Source organism: Equus asinus, chromosome 8, assembly GCF_041296235.1.
Source record: "Equus asinus isolate D_3611 breed Donkey chromosome 8, EquAss-T2T_v2, whole genome shotgun sequence".
Classification (NCBI taxonomy): Eukaryota; Metazoa; Chordata; class Mammalia; order Perissodactyla; family Equidae; genus Equus; species Equus asinus.
Genome location: NC_091797.1, coordinates 78477045 through 78501914, shown reverse-complemented (window position 1 = coordinate 78501914; position 24870 = coordinate 78477045). Strand labels below are relative to the sequence as shown.

At 44.2% G+C, this 24870-nt stretch overlaps 3 protein-coding genes across 9 annotated transcripts in view; 1 reads left to right on the top strand and 2 right to left on the bottom strand.

Moving 5' to 3' along the window:
* TMEM116 (transmembrane protein 116) overlaps positions 1 to 11879 on the top strand; it is a 120267-nt gene extending 108388 nt beyond the window's left edge. For both annotated transcript variants that reach the window (XM_070516077.1, XM_070516082.1), the window contains exon 12: positions 10200 to 11879. In XM_070516077.1, coding sequence (XP_070372178.1) covers positions 10200 to 10393 — 194 coding nt within the window. In that variant the 3' untranslated portion in view covers positions 10394 to 11879. The remainder of the gene's footprint in view (positions 1 to 10199) is intronic.
* LOC123288243 (disintegrin and metalloproteinase domain-containing protein 1a-like) lies at positions 11875 to 15357 on the bottom strand. The gene has a single exon (XM_044776433.2). It carries the CDS (start codon positions 15060 to 15062, stop codon positions 12432 to 12434), a length of 2631 nt encoding a protein of 876 aa, XP_044632368.2. The 5' UTR covers positions 15063 to 15357; the 3' UTR covers positions 11875 to 12431.
* Positions 15358 to 19442: 4085 nt separating this feature from the next.
* MAPKAPK5 (MAPK activated protein kinase 5) overlaps positions 19443 to 24870 on the bottom strand; it is a 38560-nt gene continuing 33132 nt past the window's right edge. For 3 of the 6 annotated variants that reach the window (XM_014858661.3, XM_044775863.2, XM_044775862.2), the window contains 4 exons: positions 23100 to 23230; positions 22713 to 22834; positions 21562 to 21666; positions 19443 to 19635 (listed from right to left, as the gene is read on the bottom strand). In XM_014858661.3, the coding sequence (XP_014714147.1) occupies positions 19541 to 19635; positions 21562 to 21666; positions 22713 to 22834; positions 23100 to 23230 (453 nt within the window). In that variant the 3' untranslated portion in view covers positions 19443 to 19540. The remainder of the gene's footprint in view (positions 19636 to 21561; positions 21667 to 22712; positions 22835 to 23099; positions 23231 to 24870) is intronic. The other 3 variants (XM_014858660.3, XM_044775864.2, XM_070516089.1) reach the window with 1 other exon arrangement.

The window sequence follows — 24870 nt, the reverse complement described above, 5'->3', positions numbered from 1 at the left end:
ATCTCCCCTCTTCTAAAACTCTTGCTCTGTAACACATGGACGTCACAACTCAGGGTGTCTTACCCCTCAGCGAGGGATTGTAGTGATATGCACATCTCGCAGGCCAGTCCGTTAGATGAGGCAAGTGGGGTGGCTGCGCCTTGCCCCAGGAGAGACCCGAGTGGGCTGATGACCCACGGGGAAAGGGACAATACTCCTACTTTTTAACATCATCGAAATTCAGTTTCTCGCGTTCTGTTTACAGCGCTGTCCGGAAGCGTGTATGGGAGATGCCAACAGAGCAGCCTCCTCTTATGCGTGATTATCATGGGCACATTGGTTGGTATCTCCAGGCCCACACTTTCCTTGGGATGGGCCTGTCATACTGGTATCCTAACATCATGCCTGTTGAAAACTAGGTATCCTGAAAGTGTTAGACTATGACCTCCGTGTGTTCAGTGACCACTTCTGTTTGTTCGTCCTTATACTCCCAGGTCGAGAAGAATGCTTGTCCAAGAGTAGATGAACAAGCATTATTTATTGAATGAATAAGTGACTCCCAGGTCTGGGAGCTCTGATGTCTCATCTGTTGCCTGCTATTTGTTTGTGGTTGCTTCATGCCCACCCTGAACGGCTGAAGGTGTCTTCAGGAAAACCCGCAAAACTTGTGCTGACTAGTGGCACGTTCATGATCTCAAAATGTACCTCTTCCTACATTTCGCTGGTCAGTTCACTCTCCTAATTTCTTCTTGCCTCATTTCACTGAGAAAGATAGAAGCCACCAAAAGAGTCCTACCACATGCAGACACCAAATGAGTTCACCTGTATCTAAATTTTCCTCCTGCTATAGCGGATAAATTGTCCACGCTCCTCCAAGTCAAGGCCAGTCCTTCTACTTGTGCGTGGCGTCTCCTTCCCTTTCAATTTCTCATGGACTTCGCTTTTCTAATTGTCTCTTCTCTCTCTTACTTCTTAAACATCTGTCTGTCCATTGGATCGGATCTTGTTATATGCTGTAATGTCTCACCATTGTAAAACCATCCCACTCAGCCCGCATCACTGTCCAGTCACCGTCCAATTTCTCCTCTCCGTTTCATAATGAAACTCTTTGAAAGAGTGTGTATATATTCGGTTTTAATTTGCATCGCTACTTGATTCTTTTCTGATATTTTTTATTTTGAATCATAGTACAATCACAAAATGTGCATAAAACCTGGATGTATTTTTCAGTAAATTATTAAAAAGAGAGCAGCTAAGCCAGACACAGAAGGACAAATATTTTATGATTTCATTTAGATGAGGTTCCTCGAATAGTCAAGTTCATAGAGACAGAAAGTGGAATAGAGGTCACCAGGGCCTGGGAAAAAGAACAATGGGAGCTTGTTGTTTTGTGGGTACAGAGTTTCGGTTTGGGGTGACGAAAAGGTTCTGGAAATGGATGGTGATGATGATTGCACACCAGTGTGAATGTACTGAATGCCACTGAACTGCACACTTGAAAATGGCTAAGATGGTTAATTTTGTGTTATGTATATTTCACTGAGAGCAAGAGAGAGGGAGAGAGAAACAGCTGCGTAAGTACAACCCTGATGAAGTAATCAACAGTTTTAGCTCCATCGAAGTCACCCATGTGCCACTGCCGGTCAGAAATCCTTGTGCTTCAGAGATCATCCTGATCCTGTCTTCTCTGGTAACTACATTCTCACTTTTCTTTATTGTTTTGTTTCCTAAATGTACATCCCAGAATCACGTAATTTCATACCACTTGTCTTTTAATAACACCTTTATTGAGATAGAATTCACATACCATAATATTCACCCTTTAAAGTGTACAGTTCAGTGGTTCGTAGTATGTTCAGAAAGTTATGCAACCATCCCCACAGTCAGTTTCAGAACGTTTTCCTCACCCCAAAACAAAACTCCTGGATCCATTAGCAGTCACTCCCCATTCTCCCCTCCCCGCAGGGCCTGGCCACCGCGACTCTACTTTCTATCTCAAAGATTGTGTCTGTTCTGGACATTTCATAGCAATGAAATCCTACATGTCGTTGTCCTCTGTGACTGGCTTATTTCACCTACCATGATGTTTTTAAGGGTTAGCCATGTCGTAGCATGTATCAGTACTTCATTTCCTTTTGGCTCAATGATATTCTTTTTGTAAGGATATACGACATTTTAATTTTTGATTGCTCAGGGGAGGAACAGGTTGATTGTTTCCACTTTGGGGCTATTATCAAAAATACTGCTATGGACAGTTGAGTGTGGACATATGTTTTCATTTCTCTTGGGTAGATCCTTAGGAGTGGAATTGCTTGGCCATATGATAACTGTGTGTTTAGCCTCCTGAGGAACTGCCCAGCTGTCTTCCAGAGCAGCTACACAGTTTTACATGCCTGCCAGCAATAGATGAGGATTCCAGTTTCTCCACATCACTGACGTTTGTTGTTGTCTGTCTTTTTGATTATAGCCACCCTAGTGGGTGCGAAGTGGTGTCTCATTGTAGTTTTGATTTGCACTTCCCTAATAGTTGATGACGTAGTACATGTTTTCGTATTCGTCTTGGTCATTTATATCTTCTTTGGAGAAACGTCTGTTCACATCCTTTGCCCTCTTAAAACTGGGTGTCTTTTTCTGGTTGAGTTGTAAGAGTTCCTTATATTTTCTGGGTACTAGTCCCTCTCAGATATATGATTTGCAAACATTTGCTCTCATTCTGTGGGCTGTCTTTTCACCTTCATGTGTCTCTTAGGGTGGAGAAGTATTTCATTTTTTCCTGCTGATTCTTTTCTTATTGTGTTGAAACACACATAACATAAAATTTACCATCTTAACCATTTCTTTAAAAGATTTTATTTTTTCCTTTTTCTCCCCAAAGCCCCCCTGTACATAGTTGTATATTCTTAGTTGTGGGTGCTTCCAGCCGTGGCATGTGGGAGCCGCCTGAGCATGGCTCGATGAGCGGTGCCGTGTCCGCGCCCAGGATTCGAACCGACGAAACAACTGGGCCACCTAGAGCGCAGCGCGCGAACTTAACCACTCGGCCAGGGGGCCGGCCCCCCATCTTAACCATTTTTAAGTGTACCAATCAGTGGTATTAAATACATTCATAATGTTGTGCTACCATCACCACTATCGATCTCCAGAACTCTCTTCATCTGGTAAAACTGAAACTCTATACTCGTTGAACTATAACTCCCCATTGCCTCCTTCCCCTCGGCCCCCAGCAACCACCATTCTGTTTTCTGTGTCTGTGCTTTTGACCACCCTGAGTGCCTTGTACAAGTGGGACCATACGGTATTGGTCGTTTTGTGGCTGGCTCATTTCACGTGGCATAATGGCTTCAAGGCTCATCCATGTTGTAGCATATTGCAGAAGTTCCTCCCTCTTCAAGGCAGAGTGGTATTCCACTGTGGGTATCCAACCGCATTTTGCTTATCCATTTGTCTGTGGATGGACACTTAGGTTGCTTCCGTGTTTTAGCTATTGTGAACATTGCTGCTGTGAACGCGGATGTACAAATATCTCTTCAAGACCCTCTTTCAGTTCTTTGGGGTCTATACCCAGAAGTGGGATTGCTGGACCAAATGGTAACTCTATTTTTGATTTCTCGAGGAACCGCCATGCTGTATTCCACGGCGGCTGTACCATTGTACCTTCCCACCAACGGTGGGCAAGGGTTCTACTTTTCTCCACATTCTCTCCAACACTTGTTGTTGTCTGGTGTTTTGATGGTAGCCGTCCCAATGGATGTGAGGTGGTACCTCGTTGTAGATTTGATCTGCACTTCCCTAACGATTAGTGGCGTTGAGCGTCTTTTCATGTGCTTATAGGCCATTTGAGTGTCTTCTTTGGAGAAAGGTCTATTTGAGGCCTTTGCCCTTTTTGGAACCAGGTTGTTTGGTTTTTTGTTCTTGAGTTTTAGGAGTTCTCTATGTATTCTGGATATTAGTCCCTGATCAGGTATATCATTTACAAATATTTTCTCCCATTCTGCGGGTTGCCTTTTTACTCTGTTAATAGTGTTTTTTGATGCACAACATGTTTACATTTTCATGAAGTCCATTTTGTCTATTTTTTTCTTTTGTCGCCTCTGCCTTTGGTGTCATATCCGAGAAATCTCTGCCAAATCCAGTGCCGTGAGAATTTTGCCTTATGTTTTCTTCTAAGCGTTTTTATAGCAGGACAAGTCCGACGAGTGGGATTTGCCAGGGAACTGGCAGATGTGTAAATTAGTGACAATTCTAAGGGGATAGGGCTTCTGAGGGAGCTCCGGACTGTTCTGCCCGCTCCACTGGGTGCTAGGCTGCGTGTTTTCACAAACTACTGTAGTTGAGATGATGCGGTCTTTTAAGGCTAGTGGGGACCTGAGGAGAGGGGTGTGGGAACAGGGCAATTAAAGCTTCACGTAGCTCACTGCCCTTACCAAGATTCAGCCGTTTTATTGTTTTTGTTTTTGTTTTTGAATGAACAAACTTCAGATGGCTGTTGTTACCGAACCAAAGTGGGTTCGCTTCCAGTGAGTTAAAATCAGACTCTCCACCAGAAATAGTTGTCACACAAAGTGGAATGTATTTGCAACAAATGGGAGACCATGCCGAATCATTTCCAAAGTCAGGGCTCTCCCGGAACAAAGGGAAGCAGGTGTCCTTTTATTTCGGACGGGGAATGAATATTTAAAAGGGAAGTTCTCTCGTCACAGTAGAGACGCAGAGACCGGTATTAGCTGGCGCAGGCGCAGGCGCAGTCTGAAAACATGCTCTCACGTGCGTCGCATGTTATGCTAATAAGGCCTAGGCTCCTCCTCGGGCACGGATTCTAGTATTAAAATAAGGCAGAGGGCATTTTCGGGTCAACTCCAGGTCACCTGCACAGGCGCTGCCCTTGCAGTGGGGCTCGATCTGGTTCAGGCCGGTTGACGCTGGCGTCTCTTCCCGACAGGGCTCTGAAAATCAACCTTGAGGGAGTGTTAAGCACCTTTTTAAACTTCCTTCGAGCTGCTTAGGGAATGCCGCGGTGACACTGTCACTTTGGTTAATTTCCGTACCTCTACAGAAGTTGATTTTGCCTATTCTTGCCAGTGCTGTAACCACTTTTGTGGTGGAGAGGATTTCTGGGGGGGGGGGGGGAGTGGGGGGGTGGATCTTATTTTGACATTTTGGAGGTGCTTCCCGTTTTACCTCTTAACTTCACGAGAATCCATGTGAATGCACTGTTTGTGTATAGCCTCTTTTGTTCCACATTGCATTCAAGTTTTTGGGTCACTCTAGCTCATTCCTTTTCGTTGCACTACACTTGTGTTTCTCTGCGTGGACCTGTCACAATTTAACATCCGTCGTATGATCTGTGAACACAGGGTGCTTTTCTTTTGGAATACTATGAAGAGAGCTCCTGTGACCATTATTGTCCAGGAACATGATGCAAATAAGCAGAAGTTTCTCAGGTATTTGCCTAAGAGTGCAATAGCTAAGTTATAGGGTACTTGAGACTTCAATTTAGCCAGAAAATAAAAGTACTATTTCCAAGTGGCGTGCCGGTTTACATTTCTAAAAAGTTGATGAGCGTTTCCACTGTTCCACAGGAGTACGTGGAATTTTCAGTCTTATATAGCCAATCTTGTGGGTGGGTATGATGTCTCTTGGTGGCTGTACAGTCTGCGTTTCTCGGAATGCTGATGAGGTTGAACACCTTCACAAATGTTTTTTGACCCATCCTTTACATTTTGACTCCCCTAAAATGAGCTCTCCTCCCCACCCATCTGTCCCAACTGCTCTACTCCGGGATAACAGTGAATGACTCTCCATTGTCAAATCAAACGATTGACGCTCAGTGCTCACCTGTGGACCCATCAGCAACATTTCAAAGATAATCGGTGCGTTCCCATTTGCCTTTTGGAAGGATCACTCTGCCTGCTGGGTGGAAAATAGGCTGCTGGGGAAGCCAGGGTGGAAGCAGGGAGCCCAGTTAAAGACTTCTGCGGTTGTCTAGGAGGGAGCTGATGGTGACTTGGAGTGCATTGGAGAGTTGGGGGTGGTGATAAGAGGTCACATTCTGGATATATGTGGAAGGTAGAGCCAAGGGAATCTGCGGACGGACTGGATTTGGAGTGTAAATCTCTCCTAGAAACACTGTCTTCTCTTGGTTTTCAGGACAACATTCTCTCTTGGTGGTACCCCTACCACACCGGCCAGTCTTTCTCCCACTTCTTTTCTGAATCCTCCTCATCTTATCCACAGCTACACATGGGACGCCCTGGAAGTAAGTCCTCACCCAGTCCTGGGATCTCTTCCTTTCTCTAGCTCTACTCGGAGTGCTCCTGAGGGCAGTGTCACCCAGTCCCGTGGCTTGGAATATCATCTGTACACGGACAACTGTCAGATGTACATCTCTGCTGATTTCTCTCCTGAGTTCCAGACTCAGTCATCTTGCTGCCTAGCTGACATGCCCACTTGGGTGTTTAATGGGCGTCTCTAACTAAAGGTGTCTGAGGCCTGCGCGCGCTCTCTCTCTGTCTCTCTCTGTCTCTGTCTCACTCTGTCTCTCTCTCTCTTTCTCTCATACTCTACGTCTGCTCCATCAGCAGATCCTTTCAGCTCTACCTCACATTATACCCAGACTCCAGCCTCCTCTCACCACCGCCACTTCAGCCACCTTCCTGAAAGCTGCCAACATCACCCACTTGGCAAATCACAAGAGTCTCTAAGGGTCCTCTGCTTCTGCGGTTGCCCAGTGCCCTGCACCTGCCTGTTCCTTGTTGACATGGCAGATGGAGTGATCCTTCAGTGCTTCTCAGTTCCGGCCCCTCCTTTGCTAAAACCCTTCCATGCTTCCCATCTCCACTGACACAAAAGCATCGTTCCTTACCAAGTCTTCACGTGACCTGTCTCCAGCCACAGCCCTCGACCACTGCTCTCCGCGATGCTCCCTCTGTCCAGACATGCTGACCTCCTTGCTGTGCTTCAAACATGCCAAGCGAGCTCCTGTCTCAGGACCTTTTCACTTAGAGGTCCCTCTGCTTGGCTTGCCCTTCCCCTGATACCTGCAGTGCTTCTTCCTCACTTTCTCCATGTCCCTCAGATGCCGCCTTATCAGACAGAACTTCTCTGACCACGGCTTAAAATAGCACTCCACCCTCACATCACTCCCGTTCCCCGGGCACTGCTTCATTTTGTTCCATCGCACATATTCCAACCTGGCACATCGTATACTTATCTGTTGACTGATGTCAGGTTTGTAATTTTTTAAACGTTCATGGGATCAGAGACTTTGTCTCATTTACTATCATTTCCACGGTACTAGAACAGTTCTTAGGTAAAGACTCAACCGAGGTGGAATGAATGAACGAATGAGTGAGTGAATAGAGAGGGGTAACCTGTATCGGTCCCTTAGTAAACTCAGACTTCTGTAGAAAGCATCCAGCTTGGACAGCAAGGCCTGGAATGTGGAAGTTGGCCCGCCCTGAGCCACCTGCACATTAAGGATTGAAGATACGGTGGGGAGAGGGAGAAAGCTAGAATGCCTGATTCAGGATCCAGGAAGCAGGATTGCTTTTAATGCCACCGTGGTCTTGGGTGGGGCTCTGAGGAAAAGAATAAAGTCCCTACCAGTCTTACCCCTAACTGGGCCCAAGGCACACATCAACCAAATCTTGCTACTCACCCCAGAGATTTATAATTTACTAGGGGAAATAGAATGTGCTTGCAAATGACTGTATGTCAGGTCAGAATGCCGTGGATATAAAGGAAATTCAGTATTATGACTTGATAATGGATAAATCTTGTCGTTGCTGAACAACGTACAGTGAATAATACAATCTTACATCCATCATCGCATTTTATTTTAGATCTTCTCGGCATTTATTTGAGCGCCCGCTGCACGCCAAGCGCTGCGCTAGGTAGCAGCACACACGTGCCCTAATTTAATCTCTCAGCCACTCTGTGAGAGGCATCCTTTGTGCGATCGTCTTACTAGGGAGGAATCCCAGGCCCGAGGAAGTGAAGTTCCATGTCTAAGACCAGTCAGCCAGAATGTAACACCCGAGACTTAGGGACATGGACTATGAAAGCCCCCTCAATCAGAGAAAAGGTGACTTTCTTCTTTTGAAAAAAGGTGCTCTTTTGCTCAGAAAATTCTTCCCGGTAGGATTCGTCAGGCTAGAAGGACGCAGGACTCAAAGCTTACGCGGCACTCACGCTCTTAGCATCCGAGGAGAAGACAAGAGCTCTCACAGTGCCTATGGGATACGTTCTGAGAAATGTTCCGATAGGCGACTTCGTTGTTGTGTGAACATCACAGAGCGTACTCACGCAATCCTAGATGGCATGGCCTACTACACACCCAGGCTATATGGGACTCATCTTAGGGCACCAGCATCGTATATGCGGTCCGTCATTGACCAAAACGTCGTTTTGCGGCACATGGCTGTGTTTGGATTGGTTATAAAAACAGCTAGTCTGACAGTAAAGATGACTAAAAATCGTATCTGTCCTGGAAAATCCGCGAAAAAGCTCACAGGTTCTGTTTTTAGGTGCATCGTTATATAAAACGTAAATACTTCAATGCAGACTCTCAGTAGTTGGGGGATTTGATTCGATGTACTGATACCATTTTGTTGCAACAGTTTTAGTTTTCCTATGAGGAGATTCCCGCCTGTGAGCTTTCCTTAAATCGTGACACATCAGTTACCTCAAAGTTGGGGTCCGTTCTCATTTTCAAAGAGCAAGGAATTAATTGGTGGGCTTTTCGTTATTTGGCATATTCATTTGCATTTCTTTATTTTTCTAGTGACCTAATGTATCCACGGAACTATAAAGGATGGCTTTGGGTGGATCTGGGGTCAGGGGAGGGCATGAGGGAGAGCCTTTTCTCCTGTTCCCGGGCACTGACACTATGCCTTTTAAATTTCTATTTTCCATGTGAAATTGTCTGCACTAACACCCAGCTCGTGATTATTAGGTGACTGAAAATGCGTTACTGGAAGAAATGCTGTGGTTTCGGAGTTTATTCCCTTTGTCTCTTACAAGGTTTTCTTTCCATTTCTTCATGAATGCATGGGTACCTCCAGAATTTGAGATTCTGAGAACATGTTCCACGAGTAAACACCTTTCTCACTCTCAAAGCGCCAACTGGAAATTTCACTCAACGACAAGGATGCATATATGCCCCCTCTTCTATAGAAAACAACCACTTGATGGTCTGTTTCAGACTGACTCTCCTGTAAGTTCTTTCCCTGAGTATCCTCAAAGAGAGCCCACGTTTCGTTCAAAAAAGTAGAGAAAGGTCTGCTGGAGCAGTTTGAGGAGCCTCCGCTGGCGCTGTGGGAGTTGGACTAGATAGGGGTAGGGAAGAGTAAGGTCACTCAGCGGGAACAAGACTGATCAAAAGCCCAGAGTGGGAAGTGGCCGCGGTATGGAACGGGGACGGAGGTTCTCCCTCTTAGACGTGCTGATAGGAGGAAATGTTTCTTTTCAAAAGTCACGGGAGACAACGGATGGAAATGGACAGGAGGACCCAATTGTCACAGTCCCTTCATGCCACACCAAGTTTATCTTTCTACTCTAGATCATGGGGGAGCAATGGCAGTTCCTGAACTTGACTGTGGTGACAAAATCAGTGTCTGGGGAATCACAGGAAGGCTGTTGGAGAGCCCAGTCAGATCGATTATAGCAATGAAATACAGGGTGAGGTTGCAAACACTTGGTCACTGACGATTCCACCTCTGTTGTTTTCTTTTTAGGTATTTACAAAAATATTTTCTAACTGTGAGAAGAGTCACTACGTCTTTGTCATTCACAAATTGATCCAACACTTTCGTTATCCTCGTATATTTCATCCCGGCATAATCTCTTTATGTAAGACTTCCATAATTTTATTGAATAACAAAAGTGGTATTGCCTCTTTGTTGCCTATTCTTCAAAAACTTTTAAAGCCTAATGTCCAGAAGCAGGGGAGTATTAATTTTAAAGAGTCAGCATTTTGCAAATATTCTTGGAGGAAGTCTGCTCTTGCTTTTGAGAAAACATTTCAGCGAGCATACTTGCCCCAAGGAAACACCAACATTCTATTCTGAAATTAAGTTTGTAAACACAGAAGTTTAAAAATTTTTGGTAAATTTCCAAAAAGTTTTGCGAACTAATAATGTAAAACTTGAGTGGAGACTTGCACCCCTGTGAGGTTGGTAATGTCACCTGTGTTTAACGTAAATCTCTTCTTTTTCCTGCAGCCGAGCTGCAGAGGAGAGAGTGCAATTTGACTCCAAATTATGAGGACAGTCCCCAAAACACTCCTACGTGGACCAGAAAAGATGGCAGGCTAGAGACATCCAAAGAAAGCGAGGACCGATCCGAGTCTCCCAGGGAGGGGCATGACCTCTGGACTCCAGGAGCGCTAATATTGGCAGCATCCAAACGTCCTTAAAGAAGGCCATTAAGTTAGCTAAGCACATTTACCTGGAACTTAAATCGTGATTCCCTTATATTTGGTAAGTTGTTAAGACTACGTGATGCCAATGAGCTTTTATTATAGTCACCATCAGCATGTGCAGTTAGGAAGGCTGCCCCGTCTGTTCTCCACTGAAGTGCTTCTCAGCAGAAATCCTCCACACCTTCTTCAAAAGTCTCTAATGACAAGTTTACGTTTGGAGGCCTTCAGTCACCCACTTTCACCCTCTTTCTCAAAGCTCTCAGTTGACTGCCAACTAACGGTGTGTTTTCGCCATGAATCTTGATCTTCTGGCATGGGACATTCTGAGATTTGGTTACCAGCAAATCTTGTGGCCTGGAAAGTTACATAACTGAAGGCTTGATTTTGGATTTTGCTCTGAAGTTTAGTTTGTGTTCCACCCACAGTAATTAACATAACCCTCTTGAAAGCGGAAACCAGGTCTGTCTTAGCCTCTTTGGTTTGTCCTCTTTTGCTTACATAGGGTGGGCAGTTAGAAGAGGGACTCAGCGAATGTATAGTCAGGGATTCATGCTCAGGAACTTCCCTGAGACTCAGAACACTCCACCTGTAACAACACCGCACCTGAGCAAGGTTTTGGTTGTGCCATGCCTCGGGACAAGCAGGTAGCATCCATAGAAGCTCCCCTCCTACGTTTCAGGTTGGCTCTGGTTAACTCGTTCACTTCGTCAGCATTTACTGAGCACCTACAATGAGCTGGGCCCTCAGAGCTGAATAAGATACAAACCTACTGCTCCATGAGGTCAGGATGTAATGGAGGAAGGGGCAGTTTCATCGATCACGACTACACAGTGTGGCAGGTTCGTGACGGAGGTCAGCCTCCATTTGTAAGACTTTTGTTTCATTTGTCTCTGAGGAACAAGCCATGTTCTGGGCAATTGAGGACATATTGATTGTCTTCCTGGTGACTTTTTTTTTAACTGAAGGAAAAGGTTCATGAGGCAGTGGAGCGTGTAGATTCAGTCATATCTGGGGCGGGATGCAGGTTCCACCCCTTACTAGCTCTAGAGCAAAACTCTTTGGCCTCTGTTTCCTCATGTAGACGATGGCGTCTCATAGGGCAGATGGGAGGATTAAAGTAAGACGATGAATATAGAGTGTTCAGCACAGTGTCTTGCACACAATGGGTAATTCTCTCTTCACAAAAAACTACCACATCCAAAGTATTGTAACTTGCTATTGGGGAGGTTCCTATAAATTGTTAGTAGACAAAATATCAACTTCATACAGATATTAAGAAAGAAAACTCAAAGGAAATAACAAATACCTCAAACTTGAATTCAGCATTATGTAAAGGTCCTCTTCCCTCCTTGCCCACCCCTGCCCCATGCCCACAGACCCCCGTGATCCTACCACCCTGCATCAGATGTAGCCCCTTCCAGAGAACCCCCAAATAAAGAAGCCTGAAGGACTAGATTACATGGAGTCTGAAGTGATGCTTCATGTGAAAATAGCCTTTTATTTATTTCAAATTACCTCTATTTCATGAATAGAAACTGTCAGGGGAAATTAAGAGTACTCAGTAGATAACGTCATAAAATAATGCATTGTTGTGACTGGGATGAATAATCTAGTGATATTAATATAGGCACAAATAATATCTTTTGTCAAACAATATAGTTGAAAGATGGTATGTCTTGAAAAAATTGGCCCAAACGAATCAAGACATTGATAGCAATAATCCATGAGAAGAGCTTAAATAAAATTGTTTTATGAAATGGTGAAAAAGCCAAAATATAGAATATCTCATATGTGATTTCATATATGAATATATAACCAAATTACTAAAATGAATATTGAGCAGGGAGTTCTCTCTCCCACATTAGTGTGTGTCTGTAGACTATATAGTCCAGCCTGAGCCATTGGAGCTGTCAATTCCCACTTCACTTTTGCCTCTCTGCGCCTCCTTCCCACTCAGTGCTTGAGGTATTTGATATATTTGGCTTCTTCCTCCACTACTCTTCTGCCTTTGGTTATTTCTGTCCTTCACCTCTTATGGTGCAGGCGTTTCTTGGGCCGGTGGTGGGGCCTCTGGTGGTGGGGCCTCCGGTGGTGGGGCCTCCGGTGGTGGAGCCTCCGGTGGTGGGGCCTCCGGTGGTGGGGCCTCTGGTGGTGGAGCCTCCGGTGGTGGGGCCTCCGGTGGTGCGGCCTCCGGTGGTGGGGCCTCTGGTGGTGGGGCCTCTGGTGGTGGGGCCTGGTCCAGTGGTGGGGCCTCCTCTGGGGGTGGGGCCTCCTCTGGGGGTGGGGCCTCCTCTGCAGGAACCTCAGTAGATTCCTCTGAGCTCAAGATTGTGGAGCCCCCTGGGGTCTCTACTGACTCAATTCCAGCACTGAGGCTAATGATAAGTATTAAAATTAACAATAACAGTATAAGAAATACAGGGAGTATGAAAACTATCATGCCAAGACTTTTAATGTCCTCCCTGCTCCTAGCAGAACCGCCAGTTAGACCTGCACTTAGATTTGCAAAAATTATTTTGCCCGGAGGACCACTGTCCACACTACCCCCATTTCCGGGATCTCTGCAGTCAGGGGGAGCATAGCCAGGCTCGCAATGGCAGTGCCTTAAATTGTTGCAAACTCCTTTCCCATTACACATTTCTGCTGGTTCACAGTCATAGTTGAGCACGGTGTGATCAGTGCAGGAGTAATTCATACACACTTTTCGTGGGGCACAAAGAGTGCCAGTGTGCACATCTCCATCATCAGGGATATCAGTAGTGTTATATGCATCCATGCTCCAGCAGAAGTCACCTTCATGAGCGATCTGGATCAGTGAATGTTGGGGTTTGAGTCGTGGTACATTTCTAATATTTGTACAGATAAGTTTCCCACAAAATATATTATCATCTACACACTTAACATATCTTGACCTAGCCAAGGTGGGATGGCCACAGTTTCCAAATCGGTCCCCTTTGCTGTTCATAGTTATGTAACAGTCTTCTGGGGCAGACCTTGCAGGATACCCATATATGTCGATGCATTGAGTATCAGGGTTCCTACACCGACCCCCAAGACAGTAGTGAATTAAATCACATGATGTACCATCTTGCTTGTAGCTGTCTGTGGGGCATGCTTCAGAGTTACCATCACAATACTCTGGGAGGTCACACTCTCCCGAAGGAGGGCGGCACATGAATCCTACATTGCTCAATCGGCAATTCAAACAGCAGAGTCCATCGCTACACTCTGCACCCTCCTTCAGCTTACATGCTGGGTCACAGCAGGGGTGATCGTCACAGGCAGAACCACAGTCACACTGCTCATCCTCCTCCACCACACCATTACCACACTCAGCATCCCTATGCACGCGGCCTTTGTGCTGAGGCTTGTTGAATAGGCAGGCCCCTTTGTGGTCAAGGAGGAACTGGTAGAAGTCGTCAGAGCTGCAGTTGCTGAAGCCACTTTCTTTAGTGATGTTTTCATGCATGAGGCAAAAGTGTGTATCTTTACAAACGCAGGCCGAGTGGTCGTGCTGAATACCCAGGTTGTGCCCAAGCTCATGGACCATGAGCGCTGCAAACAGGAGGACATCTTCATGATGGAAGGATTCAACAGCTGCTGCAAAGCCAGTGGAACAGGCACCATTGAGAAATGCCTGTCCCGTGTCCTCTTGAGGGCGATGTCCAAGAATCATGTGGGCAACATCATGCTTCACACGATGGAAGAGCTTGTCTTGTCTCCAGCTATTGAAATTCCTGAGGGTAACTTGCAAGTCCGCTGGGACCTCTATGAGGTCCCCCTCGGTCCAAATCTCCATTCCAGCCAGCACCACCTCTGTGTTTATTCCCCTAGTGAAGGCGTTGGCCAGGGCAATGACGTCCATTACTCTCTGGACTGTCTCATTGATGTTACTGCCCCACATTTGGAACCGCTGGTTGCTGACCACGACAAACATCTCCACGTACTTGGTGTGTGACCACAAGTAGGACAGCGCCTGTGCACTGCGAGGCTTCCTGCTCCCTTGTTGCTGGCTGGTGGACACCACTTGGCTGTCTTTGGAAGTGACGCTACAGGAGATTCGAGCTTCACGCGCCATGGTGTACAACGCATGTTCAAACTTTTTTGAAGCGCCCACGGGCTCAATGCCGTAGGATTTTCCCTCCTTAATCAGGACGCCCCTGAGGCCTGAACAGGTGTTGACAGAAACAAAAGAACCTGGGACGCCTTCTATGTAGCCTTCATAGTGACAGTCATGCGCGAGGACGGGCATCTCTTGTCCCAGGATGCCATTGTGGTAGCTGAAGACTGGAAAGTTATCCACAAAATAGTCTCTCTTCACCTTCAGGTGAAGCAGCTGCTTCTGGCCCTGCATCAGCAGCATATAGGATGCCTTTTCCACTGGGTCTTCCTTTCCATTGACTGTCCACCGTTTGGGAATAATTATTTCATAGAAAGTGTAATATACAGATCCCAGGTCACAGTACATGCTTGGCAGAAAAATCACTAACAGCAACACAATCCCTAACCTGACACATGAAGATCCTCGCACTGGCCCCAGCCTCAAGTTCCTCTTCTGAGCCCAAGTCTGAAACTTTATCTGACCCTCTTTCAAGGCCACTTGGTTTTTCCATAGAGAAGGCAGTATAGAGGCAGAGTCTCTCACAGAGGCTGCCACTGACATGGCCCTAGCGAGTCAGTTGATGATGCAGGGCCTGTGTCCCTCAGCAGCTGCTCTCCGGGGCATGTTGGGTCTCAGAGACTCAGGTATTAACTCTAGATCTATGCTGGCTCCCTTATGGGTAGCTGCTGCCAACTCTGAGTCTTACAGACTTTGGGGCTGTTTTTCTGTTCTTCTCTTTCGGCCTTTAGTAACTTCCTTACCATAGGACGTCCTCCCAACAGCAACAGCTTCAGTGTTCCTCGGCTAAGTTTCCTTCACCCTCACCGAGATATAAGAAGTAGATCTGTAATGATGCAGCCAGTACCGTAACTCAGGCAAATTATCCTTATCCTCAGCCCACGCCACGCTACTCCTGATATCCGTTAATCTGCTTATTCTTTGAAACCCAACATTCTGCCAGGAGGTTGGGGGGAGGGGACAGGGATTCTTTGGGGATCTCTGAGCAGGACAAAGTTCTCTGTTGCCCACTGCCTCTCTTCTTCATTTCTGTAGTATTCAGGGTACTGTTTCTCAGTCCAGTCCTCCGTTGTCAGTGTCTGTTTTTTTCCTTTAATTCAAGAAAAAGTGTACGTGGATGCACAATTCTCTCTCATTAGCATTTGTTCATAACAGATGAGTTTAGACATTTTATATATGCATATAGACATAATTTTTCTCTACTAAGAAGTTTTCCTAATGCACAGACATATTGTTAAATGACATGAGCTCAGTTTCACCATGGAGGTATATAAATGACTAGGATCAAAGTTCAATTCCTCCCCACTGCCCCAGTATAAAAACAAACTCTGATTAACCAGGTATCTAGTACCATTTCATCAAGAAAATAAAAATGGACTATAAGAACTTTGAAAAGATTTCTTCACTTTTTTAACTAAAATTGAACTGTAATATCTGTAGCAGTCTTCAGATTTGGTTTGGATGTTGATTACCTGATGTATTTAGCAGGAAATTTTTAAGGGGAAAAAAATCCCTATCTATCCGTATTCCTTGCCCAGCCAGTTATTCTCCTGTGAATTCTATGAACTAAAATAAGACTCTACATTTTTTACCTTGCATAAAAATAATTTTATATTGTCAAATATTTACAATATAAAACCTTTAAAATAAGGTTATGATTACAAGTAACACTCAAAAATGGGGAAATGCCCTATCTAATTCAAAACGGAATGGTATGGCACCACAAGATCTCAGATATGAGCATGAGAGCAGATCAACTCATTAACTATCCACAATTACTAATATTATTAATATTGGTATTACTAATACCTAATACAGATGCCAAATTTATCATTAGCATCTAGCAAGAAAATTCATACTATCATATCACAAGCCATTAAAAAAATTTATACAGGGGCCGGCCCCGTGGCCGAGTGGTTAAGTTCGCGCGCTCCGCTTTGGTGGCCCAGGGTTTCGCTGGTTCGGATCCTGGGTGCAGACATGGCACCACTCATCAGGCCACGGTGAGGCGGCATCCCACATGCCACAACTAGAAGGACCCACAACTACAACATACAACTATGTACTGGGGGGATTTGGGGGAAAAAAGCAGGAAAAAAAATTTATACAAAAAGGGGGAAATGATTTCTGGCTGGATTTCTTTTCTCTTTTATATAAGAGGAATGCCTCTTAAAATTATATAACTTGGAAATTATCATAGGCTTAAGGTGTTTCCCTGTGTCTTAACCAAAAAAGGCAGGGCAAATTAGGTTAAGTCATTTTGTGGGATAAAAGAATCAAATCAATAATGAAAGAACACTTCTGCTTTTTAAATAAATAAAAATATAATTAAAATTAAATATCCAATTTTCCAGTTCTCAAATTGAAACACATTTTCTTCAATAAATACACACACACACAAGCATTCACACACAAGATCTGATTTAAATCATTTGCCTTCTTTAACCAATAACTCCTTCAACTTGTTCTTTCTCGAATAAAAGAACAAAACTTTTTAAAAAGCAGTTCCTCCTGCATGTTTAAAACAACAAATTTCTGACAGGTATTCTCCTATGCTTATACAATGTATTAGTCAGAAAGATACACAAGTTGTTTTACATCAAGCAGACTTTTAAGTACGGTAAAGTCTAAAGGTATCTGAGTGATAAATAATGGTTTTAGTAAGCAGAGGGTTAGCAAATCACATGGGTACACTGGAAACTAACCTGCTGCATACAAGAACTGTTCTTACACTGTGAACTCTCCACAAGGAGAGGTGTTAGAGACACAGGCCAGAGACACAGGAACGGTTTTGTTTTACTTCCAGTTATGTGCAAACTTTGCTTTCTTAGTAAACCTGACTGGTATGTTAAAGCAGAATTTGCTCCTGGCCTACAAACAAACTCCACAAACAAAACCCCACTTTGAAGAACAAACAAAGACCACAAACAAAACTCCACTCTGAAGTCCTTTGGGAGCCACTGTTTTGTCAAGGAGCTCTGTCCAGAGTAGGACCCACTCTGGAGTTCTAATGGCTACAGCATCCTCCCGGGTCTTCGCAGACTTCCAGCATGGTGCTTGTCTGGACATGTCTGGACACAGCTCTCATTTTGGGGGCCAGATTAATTCATCCTGAAGTGACTGAAACAAAGGCAAGTGCTGCTCAGAGGAAAAAGCAGCATCATTTGGAGACCCTTTTAGATCAGGCCTAAAATTCACCACACACTGAAGGAAAAAGATCGTCCTGAGGCTTTACAAGACACCCAGATAACAAATCTGAGAAGTTAATGGTAGACTGGGCATGCTAGAAGGTTCCTCTGAAGAAAAAGAAGAGTAAGAAAGTTAATTACTGCCTTCCTCTCCCTAGCGAATACTGAAACCTCTGCCCTAAGAAAAATGAATGTCAGTAGTTCTGGAAACAAGTGCAGAGTTTTCCCTGATTGCAAGAAGTGATTTGTAAGACTGCATTTCACTGGAAAACAGAATAATTTAATTCAACTCTCAGCTAAGTTTTCCGGTCAGTAAATAAGAAAACGTTTTTTCTCTGCTGCCTAACTCTTACATTTTGCTACCTTTAAAAGTCCTAAATTCTGCTTACAGGGTATCTATTTATAACATTATCAGTCACCTAAGATTAGTAAACCTTACCTCACAAAATACCTTGATTACAAATTCTCCAAGATAAAAGGGAACAAGTGTAATAAGGTAATTCTTAAAAGATACTTTGCGTTTTTATCCTATATTCTGACAGTCAGTCACATACATATGAGCATACTAACCAAATGTAACCCTGAAGACATACTCAGCAAAGTGGAAGAGTTAAAAGTAAGTGAGCTCCGTGGGATGGATTCTGATTAAAGAGAATGTGACGGGATAAAACTGAAATAACGGAGCCTGCTGACCTTCTTCCTCTGCTCTGTGAATGGGATTTTGCCTATGAGATATTCTATTCACCAACACAGGTACCCACCACAAACAGCTCAAAAAATAAGTAAATAAAAATGGTGTGTTATGGAAGCCCATATGGACAACAGAAAACTATAAAAGCATCTAGCTTTGTTTTCTATTCAAACAGCTGATCTCTGGGCCAGAACCATGCTTCCTGAAAATAAAGGGTACTGAACAAAATAAATGCAGCCCAAAGAATGCCAATATGAAACCCAGGCAGAAACATTACAGAGAAAAAGAACAGCTTTAAGAGAAAAAAACTGGACCATTTTGGATGCTAACCCAATAGTCGAGTTTTTATGATATGTAACTTTCTCAGAAAAATCATCCCATAAAGGAGGCTGAAAGAATGGGAAAGGAAATAAGAAGTCGTGGAGCTGGTGAGGGCTGTGGGGGAGGCGAGAAGACAAAGTAGGACCTTAGGTGAGGGTAAACTGAAGCTCTGGTTAAACATGAGAAGAAGAAACTCAAAAGATAATCCCATTAGAGTTAAGAGACACTCCAAGAGCTTTTAACAAACATGACAAAAAAACAAACGTTATCACTTTTCTCTAGGGAATTAGGGACAAGAGAAATGAGGGCTCAGTTCCCTGCCTCTTCCATCGTGGGAGTTGGCATCCTGTGAGTTCTAGCAGGCAGTCTGCAACATGGATCCATAAAAATGTCTTGGCACCAGAGCTAATCTACAGATAGTAAAGAAAATAAATACACAGGGCAATTGAAACCAGATTCCAGGGTACTTGATTCAACTGTTTACTAAGCAAAAAGGTTAGTATAGTTGGTCCTTTGTCTACTGCTGGCAAATGGTTTTTGTATACTCTACTACAAAGAAAATGATCTTGCTTCACAACACCATCTGTCTCCTTACAACCATATGACTAAAGAGTCCTAAAGTCATAGTATATCTCTAGGAACTGAGCTTTTCTTAAAACAAATCAATGAACTACACTATTAGTGAATCCTTTATCTAAATCTATATCGCATCTTTAAGCAATGTGAAAAGGAAATTATGATTTATTAATTTACATAAAAATTACTTTATACATTAAAGAATAAATTTTCAAATTGTTAAAAAACAACATCTGAAGCTGTCATTATTGAGATTCATGGGACGTGGTTTGCTCCTCTATCACTTGCTTCACAATTTCTGCCAGTTTTAGTCGATCTACTTTATCTGTGAATCCACGACCTGAAACCCAAAAAAGAAAAAGGTCAGTCTGCAAACAAATTCCTGACAGGGACTCAGTAAGGTACACCCTACCAATATCAAATTTACCCTCATCAATGGAGGAACCATCCCCAACACCGATCAAAAGCGGTTCAGATCTCCCATTTTTTATGTAGTAATTGAGCAGTTTCATTTAACCTAGCAGTAAAAATCCAGTGTTCACTACAACAGCACAGAAGGAAACCGTGAAGAGGAAGATGATTTTTCTTATGTATGTCTGACAAAGGACTCACATCCAGAATAAAGAACTCCTTCACATCTATGAAGAAGGTACAACTCAATAAAAAAATGGGCAGAAGAGGCACTTCACAAAAGAGGAAATCTAAATGGCCAATAAATATTTAAAAAGCGCTTAAGCTCAAAAGTCCTCAGGGAAAGGCAAATAAGACATTGCAATACCAGTACATACTAACCAGAATGACTAAAATAAAAAAGACAGACAACAGCAAGTGTTGGTGTGGCTGTAGAATAACTAGAACCCTCAAACACCGCTAGCGGAAGTATTAATCAGTATGACCACGCTGGAAAACTAGCGGCAGGACCTACTAAAGCCAAACAGATGAATACCCCCATGAACTGCAATTCCAATCCTAGGTGCGTAAGAGAAATGAGTTCACCAAAATATATACACAAGAGAGATCATGGCAGCCCTTTTCTGAATTAACAAAACCTAGAAACAACCCAAATGTCTATTCAACAGTAGAATGGAGGCTACATAATGATTTGCTGCTATGCACGACCATGTGGCTGAATGTAACGTTGACTAAAAGAAGCCAGGCACAAAAGAACACAGACTTATGTGATTCTATTTACATAAAATACAAAACCAGACAAAACTAATTTATAGTGCTAGAAATTGGGATCATGATTACCCTTGGGGGTGGGAGGTAGTGATTAGAAGAGGGTCCATGTTCCACTACATGTTCCAGGTGCTGGTTACAGGGGAGTGTTCACTTTGTGAAAATTCATCAAACGTGCACACTTCAACTGTGATCACTTTTCTGTACTGATATTTCAAAATCTTAAAAAAAAAATCCCAGGGAAGCTAATCTCCTCCAAGTATGGGAATGGTCAGGCTATTATTTTGGATTTCTCAGGTCCAAGAACCAAGCCAGGCAATGAAGTCAAAGAGTTTGCTCCCCTCTCTGAACATCCTGGAACTTTAGTTTAGTCTGCTGAACTAGAAAGACAATACAAAAAGCAGTTCAAGAAATACATCTCTCGTGGGGCCGGCCCCATGGCCGAGTGGTTAAGTCCACGTGCTCCGCTTCAGCGGCCCAGGGTTTCAGCGGTTTGGATCCTAGGCGTGGACATGGCACTGCTCGTTAGGTCACGCTGAGGCAGCATCCCATATGACACAACCAGAAGGACGTGCAACTAAGATACACAACTATGTACCAGGGGGATTTGGGGAGAAAAAGCAGGAAAAAAAAAAGAAATACATATCTACCTTGCTTGCCTGGGGACAAAAATTCAACAGGCAGCAGATTTGGCCAACTCTACTCTTTAGTAAAACAGCTCTTCTCTAAGATAAGTAAGTTAGCAGGGTGGACCCCCTGGTACTTTGCCCTCTTTCTCCCCTTCAGAGTATACTGCTCCTTAATGACCTAGGGAACAGCCAAGGTATCAGGGAGGAGTTCTGAGATCTGAAGGGGTTTTTGCCCAAGTGGTGTGTGACAAGGGCTCTGCAGTGTTAAATCTGCAACACACAATTTATTTGAACTCTGGAAGACAAGTGAAAGGGCCAGATGTCTAGACACGCCTCCACTCACTCTCCAGGCTCACTTGACCTGAAAACAGCACCAGCTCAGCCCCTAGAGATCCTACATGTCCTATTAATGATCACTTTTCTGCAGTCCTTGGGAAAGGAGTAATTAAAGCTCCTACCATTCCAGCTGAAGCTTTGCAGAGTATCTCGTAGGAGTTTGCATTCCCGGTTATACTTCCAAGCCTCCTGCATTACTTCATTCAGCTTTTCATCTTCATTCTCTCCTATTGATAAAAATGAAGAAGTTATGTTCTCCTGCAGCATCATGGGATTTCAGTGTCAGAGACGGAAGGACATGATATTCAACTTGTTGAGAAGTGGTGATGAAAGGTGCAAACTTTACCAGACACTCTTGTTACTGCTGGTCCCTACATTACATGTAGACCACTTCTGGTCTTTGCGCTCTTCCACTTTGACTGTCTCACACAAATCCCCTGATGGCCCCAGAGTCTTAGCACTGAGGCATGGGAAAGAGGCAGTGTCAGACTCTACTGCTGAGCAAAAACACCTGGTTAAACCAAGAGACTCAGAGAGGGAGTGAGGACAAGGCTGAGTGGGCTATCTTCTTTCTCCTAGGCTCATTTCTTACTTTGGAAGACTATCTCAGGTACACTATGTGAGAGTTCTCTTAAAATCCAAGGAATCTAGGAAGACAGGTCAACCCAACAGTTTTCTGGCCTACTACTTGAAGCATCCCAAGAAAATCTGTTGAGAAAAACCTATCACACCCCAATGAGTGGAGAGAGAACATACCGAAAGCAAGCTCTCACTCAAAAGGACCTGTGTATAAGTCACATTCTGCCCACGACACAAGCAGCAGCAGGGGCCGCTTCTGAACCTGGAAGGTGTTCTCTTTATATTCACAAGTTAACGACAGCCTTGCACTCTAAAGGCTCCGGAAATGATGTTTCCTGACCTTCCCAACTTGATCCTGACGCTGCCACCATCTATTCTCCATCCTCTATCCTGTGCCCTCATTAACAAACTAAGAAAACAAAATTACATGCTGCGCCTGACACTGGCAATTAAACCTAAACTGGAAATTTCACAGAAACCAAAGGAGGGGCAGAACTTACCGCATTTCTGAGTTCCCACTGTCCACTCATTTTAGTGGGCACAGACTAATTTATATAATGTACTTATTCTCTTATAACACAAAGATGAAACAGACAACCTCAACTCAAACCACTCCTTTTGTCATGTGCGTGTGCATACATGCACACGCACACACGCACACACATACGCACACAGCATTCATAAATGGCATGACCTTTACCAGCCTGGGGGAGAATACACTGAGCAATCACATCTCGGAGCTTTTCCAAGGCAACATTTGAATCCTCGGCTCCATTCTCACGGTCATGGATATAAACACAGTCCTTTGGCTTGGTGCTTTAAAAGTTTGGGAGAGAGGTAATAACAAGGTGAGATCCCAAAACCCAGCTCTTGACAGATGTTAAGTCTAAACATAAAGCAACAGACTTTTCAGTTAAATAATTAACTACAGAGTATCTCCAACTTACAACGCTATTTCAAGAGCTTATCCTTTCCACCCTCTTAAGAGGCAGAAAAAGGGCAGACCCCTGGCTGACCTTTTAGAGCCCTGTAGTCAGCCACGTGAACCATGAAAGGAAATGGACGAGATAAGCTCACTTACCCGAGTAATTTCCTCTTCCTCAGAATGGGGTTGTTCACAGAGTGCAGGGGTTTGAGGCTGACTTTCAGATCCTGGATTCGCATGTTGGCCAACTGTTCCGCGTGAGCCTGCTGGATTCCTGCAACCACCGCCTGAATGCAAACATTGCCGTCAGTTTTTCCGCATTCATTTATGGGCACCTAAAAAGCCAATCTAAGAGAGTGGGAAGGAGGGGCTCGAGGACTAAGAAGGCAATTTCACTCTTATGCTGGCAGTGAACAAATTTTGACAAGGCAGAGGACTCTTCCCCATAGATCAGCAGGGCTCAGGGAAAACCAGGCTAACCAAGGGCCACACAACAGCTAGCCCTTCTTCCCTGCAGGGGGACACGAACGCAAGTAAGAAATACTACCAAGGCTCATGCTCACAGCCAGTGGCAAGGACAAGTGTAAGGAGAGGCATACATGTACATGAGGGAAAGACTGGCAGGCTGCCACTGGAGAAGCCTCCCAGAGGGGCATTTATTCACTGCCTCCACAGTGTAGACAGTCACCTCAGCCCTGAGGCTCAGAAGCCCAACCATTTCACACGTTGAGCACGGTAAACCTTCAGGAATTGATCTGTAAGCCAGTCAACGAATTTACAATGAGAAATAACTGTCATGGAGTCCAGAACTCTCGAAGTCTGTGTCTTTATAACAAGTGTATGCTTTCGCTAGGGGCAGACCAATGAAGGAAGGCAAGCAATCAGCAGAAAACTTTGTAAGAACAAGACAATCCCACTTTTGTATTTAAAAAAGGACAAACTCTGTGCGTATGTGTGTGTCTCCCCAGAAAAAGATCAGGAAGGGTACATCAAGCTGTAGATTACCTCACCTCTGAGGGGTGACATTGAGGCAGGGGAATGAAAGGGAAGTTTTGCTTTTTATCTACTTCTGTATTGTTTGAATTTCAACAGCAAAATTTGACAATTAAAAAAAATAGTTCCTTGGTAAGCATGCAGTTAGGTCAGGAAGAGTTTGAGCTCAGTTAAGGGTATGTAATAGGCAGCCCTGTCTATACCCCCCTGGACCCTCAACATCTCTCTCCTCCACAGTGATGGCTCAACCTAAAAGAGGGCAACAGCTCAAGGGCATGAGCTCAGACTCCATCTCCTAGGCAGGGCTTAGATGGACCCTATTTAACATCTGCCTATGTGGCCTTTTTTCTATACTTCCAAAGTTGACCAACCCACATCATGACCATATCATTTCTTTAAAAACAGGAATATACTGTCACATTGCAGTTCTATCGTATAGGCTTAGGAGCCACTCTTTCTCATTAAGAAGATTCTGCATATCCATACTTGGCTTCATTATACACTAACTTGAAAGTAACTCCAGAAGGCAATCTTACGTCTTCATTTCCAAGATCTTGAGGAAAGCCACGCTGTAACCACCATGTGCTGACAACCAGAGGATCTAAGCAATCCCTTAGGATTCTGGACTGACCAAACCATTCCTGGACTACTGAGCATATTTAAACCAAGAAGACAATCACACACAATCAGAGATGGCAGAGAACACTGTTCCTTCGAGCGCTCCTTTCTCTCCCATACCCCAGCTAAATTAAGGGTGGTCTTAGCATTCTTTTTTCCTATTCGTTTATTCTCTCCCAAAGTTCAACCCCATCCCTTGAGAGTAAGACTCAAGTCTGTGTCACTGTCTTTACCTCTCAGCCACACTCTGGTCCCACACCATGTATCTCACTCATTGGAATGTCGATCTACCACCTTAAACAATATCTAAAACCTA